The sequence below is a fragment of the Salvia splendens genome, chromosome 3 (assembly GCF_004379255.2).
Source record: "Salvia splendens isolate huo1 chromosome 3, SspV2, whole genome shotgun sequence".
NCBI lineage: Eukaryota > Viridiplantae > Streptophyta > Magnoliopsida > Lamiales > Lamiaceae > Salvia > Salvia splendens.
The window spans coordinates 44876557-44882228 of NC_056034.1; the positions used below are offsets into that span (position 1 = coordinate 44876557).

Here is a 5672-nt window from a genome sequence, read left to right on the forward strand (position 1 = left end):
AATCCTGTGCAACACGATCGAACAAAGCATGTGGAAGTTGATCGACACTTTATCAAAGAAAAGTTGGACGGAGGTATTGTGGAATTCCCGTTTGTCCGTTCAGAAGAACAACTTGCAGACATCTTGACAAAGGCCGTCCACCCAAAAGTCTTCAAAGAAATATTGGGCAAGTTAAGCATCGGAGATACCATTGCTCAACTTGAGGGGGAGTGTCAAATATTCCAAAAGTAAGGGAAGAACGACATTAATGGAGAAAGATGTGAAATTGATTTGTAATAGCAAGTTCTAGAATAGATTGATTTTATTCCTAAAATATGTTGTAATCTTCCCTACATATAGAGGAAGAACCGATGGACTATACACATTGAAATAAACACATTCTTCGCTCCAATAGCTTTCAATATGCACAGCCTGTTTAAGTCTCTCGATTACCATTGTTGACACTTTTCCCAGCTCCACAACACCAACATTCTGATCACACAAGCCTCTTCATGTAGACCAAGACCCCGCATCGACCGACACAAGTTCACTGCAAGAACACCGACGAGCAAAACCTACGATCAAACACGAGAACAAGCAAGAGTCGATGCAGGTATGACTCGACATCCAAGGTCACCTAGTTACCTTGCAAACAAACGGTTGACCACCTAGGGTTCAAAAGCCGGGACCTGATCCATGGGAGCACGAAAGGCTCGATACACGGTCCTATCAACAATACTCCTATATGGATCCTGCTCCCTCTTCTTGAGCAGGTACGACATGCTCGTCTCAACATCAGACTTGATCTCCAAGTAGAGCTCCCGCGCCTTTTCTCTGTCCTTGAGCATCTCCTTCTTTCCCTTGGTCGGAACCGGCTTCCCAAATAGGTAGTACAACCGCCCGGGAATCTTTGGCAAGAGCCCGGGGAAATACAGCTCTTGATTCGCGACCTCACCACTCATCCCGGCCCTACAGCAACCGCGATATCAGCTATCAGCTTGGACATGTTACAACAGCAAGGTAAGGCCTGCATACCTGACGTTAAATTGTTGAGACTTCTCGTTGTTGCTTCGCATTTGGTCACTCAGATACGGGATCTTCATCAAGTCATCATAGTCGAGGACTAACTGCCGATAAGAAAAAGACTGAAGTTCAAATTTGGTCCTATACATTTGGCCAAAAAAACTTTTTGGCAGTACACATTAAGTTCGTTAGCTTTTGGTCCCAAACATTATATCTTGGTCCATATTTAACGGCCAAGCGCGTTTTAAAGTCCAAAATTGGGCAAATGTACGAGACCAATTTTAAACTTTAGTCTTAGGAAAAATGCAAGGCTAGTGATACTCATCATTGATAGGCAAAATCTGTTAGCTGATAATATCACAAAAAAAGTACCTCAGCTAGGTCGTCCTCTCCGACAACTCCAAATGGCACGATTGTGGCTTCAAATCGTGCAGCCATCCTCACAAACTCCGGCTGGTCCGGCCAGAACAGTTTATACTCTTCACCCTGATCATCAATTGCAAGCATAATTAAAACGCTGATATCTTGACATTGTCACAAACATGTTTATGAAGAAAAACGAAATAACACAACGCATACGATACGAACCTTCCTGTGGAGAGCCTCTCGAGCGCCACCGGGATACAGCAGTACGTGAGATTTTGTCTTGAACAGCTTGAAAAGATTGCTTGCGCTAACAGGTAGTGCGCCATATAATCGGATGGTGTCCTTAAACGAAAATTCTTTGCTCTCGCTTTCAACAAGATCTGATAACAAAGCCGGATGTGCTATGCCACGAACCAAGATCTTCTTCTCTCGCAGGAACTGTTCGACTAATGGTGAGAGTTCTAAACCCATAAGCATGTGATAACCAACTAACAAGACTGGACCTTCCTTGGGAACTCCGGCTAGGCCTCTCACTATCTTCCCGTCTTCCGTAGTAGACAAGAACACAGGACTAGCGAAATTCCGAAGGAATCTGTTCAAATATAGAAGAATGTTTCACTATTTACTCTGAAAAACAAAGGATAAAGAATTGTGTTGGTATATTACCCGTTTCCCTCGAATGCTTGCTTGAACTCGGATTTACTAGGAGGTACGAAATCCATCACATAATCAAAGTTTCTGGACCTACGGTACGTGCTAGTACCTTTAATAATAGTCAATAGATTAACACCATCCTCCTGCAAAAAACAAGAAAGAGTGTTTCAAAACACTTGAATCATTAATCTTATGCCAACGGTTTCTCAGCCGTTTAGTCAAGAAACGTAATTTCCATTGTCTAGCATCTAAATCGGTCCTTAAACACGTTCTTATACATCTATGAAGAAACCAGGATAATATCCTCACCTACCAATAATATGGTGTGCCCGTTGTCTTTGAAGTATCGTACGTTGCAATTTTTCAGTGACTTTAAGAGCCTCCAAGCTTCGTCTTTACTAGGAAGCATGGCATCCTTGCCACTGAGACGTATGGCTCGTCATTAATTCAAAGACTCAAAAACAAAAATGTGCACAACATCGAAAAAGAAGAAGATCTGTTTGTTATACAAATTATAATATTGAGTAATAGAGAAAGATAGAGAACAAACCTAGCAAGAACAAGTACTTCAGCTTTAACGGCATGAAGACGAGAATTAGCATAAGCAGCACCAGTTTTCAACTGCTTCAGTTTCCAAAGCAGGGCTTCTTTTGGTATGATATCAGCCAAACCCTATTAATGTTTCATTGAATATGAGTTGGTGTTAAGTTTTGAAAAACAAAGTGCAGATGAGATAGAGCGAGAGCAACGATGTCCTTACAGAAAGACGAGGCAGCATAGCAGTAAGGTTGTTGGCTAATTGTTCGAAATATTGGGCTGGAGGGCCTGCTGTATCAATATTCACCGTAGCCATCTTCAGCGGATCACCTGGTTTTGAGAAGGTAGACAGTTTACAACTCAAAAAGCTTTGTTTCCAGAAAATTTTCGACTACTCATTCCAGTATAGTAAAGATATCCAAAACCAAAAGCACTGAATTACCCATAACGAAGCTTAGGAGATAAGGAACTGCGTTATGGAGTTCGTTAGGCAATGCTTCCAGCAACGGTAGAAAAGGCTGCAGCTGTGACCTGGCAAATGATGTTGCTGAAAAATAAATAATCAGTTAAGCTTCCCTATCGAACGATGCATCTGAAAAATGTTCGAATATGTTGGTTCTGAAACAGACCTGGATTAGCTAGTATCATGACAAGGTCGATATCAGGATTTCTTGCTGCAACTGCGAGAGCCAAGCATCCACCGAAGCAATCTCCCACCAGATAGATGGGCTTATTAGGAGACGAAGAGTGTTCGTCTCTCAAAGATCGTTCAACCCATAATACCAACTCTATAGGTTTATGAATAAAAGAGTGTTACTCAAATGGAACCATCATTGAAGACATTTTGATAAACGTGGATACCTTCAAATGGGGTTCGATCTTGCACTGGGATATGCATACACCGTACATCAAATACCCTAAAACCGAAGAAAAGAACCACCGTAACGAACTCATGTGGCAAATTAAAGGAAGCAAGATACACACTGCTACCACTTATGCTTTCATTCTTAAAGCATTCCATATTCTAATCATGATAAGCTCTCTTGCTTGAAACAGATATATAGATACAAAAACAAAGAACACACAAATTCTTCAATGTAAAGGATCATGAAAATCAAACATCATTTGAGCTCATATTCTATCTTTCAATTCCGAATCCATTGTTTGGTAACACAAAAAGGTTTGGATATGGAATTAAATTTAAATTCCAAATCCTCCTAATTCTATAATCTGAATTTCATAACCAACGTAAATGTTTGAAATTCCAAATAGTTGTAAAATTGAGCACCTCCCAAACACACACACACAACTGCACGTGCGTGCACGCACATACACTGCAGACGCAACAACGTGCTGCATGCAATACACACATTGCCACACACTGCACACACGCAACACCTACACTTGCACAACTATAACTTCAAATTCAATCCCGCATAATTCTGATTCCAACACAATTCCAATTCCAATTTCAATTTCATGGTATCAAAGAATCATTAATAAAAATACTCACTTTCCAAGAGATTTGTGGTGGAGAATAAGCCCAAGTCCAAGACCATCCATTCCTGTAACAACAGAGGAGCTTCAAAAACATAACTTTTTTAACCCCAAACAACAATCAACCTATTCCCACATGCCCAAATTCTCATAGTAACAAAAAAAAAGCCACTTTCTCCAACCCCATGAAATTCAGAAATCAAACAAACACCATATACCAGGCAAGAAAAACAAGACAGGAGAGCCTCCCAAGTGGGGCCCACATGAGATTGGTGTGAACCACCGCACCGGCCCACCATCCGGCTTGATGACATCCCCTGCATATTCAAGATAATCCTGCACAGTCTCACTCCCATATCCATCATCCCACAAAGGTTCCAACTTTACCTCCTCCCTCTCCTTCTTCTCTCTCCTCTTTCCCTCAGCAACAGCAGGGGCATCACTGCCAACACCAACCCTCTCCCACACAGCTCCATTCACTGCACCATTGCTAATCTTCACAGAATCATCCAAAGATAATGCACCTGTGGAAGAATCCTTACTAGATGAACACCTAACCGAGTGTCTAAAATGAGCCCTTCTCTCTAAATTCGAAGCAAAACTTGGTGGTGAAAGAGAAAAGCTTTTCACTGTTGAAGCCATGGAATTGGAGAGTATAAAACAGGGATCTTTACATAGATATATATACTAAATTCTAGAAAAATACAAAAAATAGGAAGAGGAAAAGAAAATGAGGAGATGCAAGAAGATGAATAGAGACCACTCAAAATGTTTAGTTGCGTGACACTATAAACAACAGAGAAATCAACACTGGAGTGAGTCTGAGACATGGCCAATCACTACTACTTCTTCCATTGAAGACAAAAAAGAAACGTCTTGGAGAGTATGAAAGAGTTTGTGCAAGAAATGGAAAAAGGCACCGTTATTTTTATCTTGAGGGGCATTTTTGTGATGATGCTGCGAACTCCACGTTGTTATTCCATTTTCGACGATTGAGATAAGTGGATTTCATGATAATTAATGCAGATATTGTAGGAAAATGGACAGCCATTTTAATTTAGGATAAATTGTTTCAAAAGTCGTCAACTTTACAAATAGTTTAGTATTTCCCGTAAACTTTAAAAGTTAATGAAAAGTCATGAACTTTACCAGGTGTTGCAAATTTCTCGTACGACCCGACCCGATACATTTCCAGCAAAAACTAATCCTACGTGGCTCGCCGGAGGCGTGACATGGCAAAATCTCCGTCAGAACAATAAAACGACGTTGTTTTTTAGTTTCAATTAAATTAAAATGTATATCAATTTAGGGTTTATGTCTCTTCTCTTTGTGACAGAAATCTCAATTCCCGTCGAGATTTCAACTCTTTCTTCTCCATTGCGACATGTAACTGGTCGCGATTCATCAATCTACAGTCCCATCGTGTTTCCTCCATAGGTAGGGTTCAACTCTTTCTTCTCCATTGCCGGAATACCCGACACGGGAAATCGGCACCCAAATGTAAAGTTCATGACTTTTCATGCAACTTTTAAAGTTTACGGGAAATATCAAACTATTTGCAAAGTTGACGACTTTTGAAGCAATTTACCCTTTAATTTATTTCTACATGACATATA

General features: G+C 40.6%; 1 protein-coding gene across 1 annotated transcript; it reads right to left on the reverse strand.

Moving 5' to 3' along the window:
• Window positions 1–244: 244 nt before the first annotated feature.
• Window positions 245–5004, reverse strand: LOC121796305 (acyltransferase-like protein At1g54570, chloroplastic). Its single transcript, XM_042195133.1, has 14 exons — window positions 4275–5004; window positions 4073–4124; window positions 3421–3476; window positions 3189–3347; window positions 3002–3106; window positions 2783–2889; window positions 2573–2694; window positions 2336–2444; window positions 2035–2165; window positions 1591–1960; window positions 1375–1488; window positions 1015–1106; window positions 625–948; window positions 245–529 (listed from the first exon to the last, which is right to left on the reverse strand). Exons 1-13 carry the CDS (start codon window positions 4696–4698, stop codon window positions 648–650), a joined length of 2142 nt encoding a protein of 713 aa, XP_042051067.1. The 5' UTR covers window positions 4699–5004; the 3' UTR covers window positions 245–529; window positions 625–647.
• Between the last annotated feature and the right edge of the window lie 668 nt (window positions 5005–5672).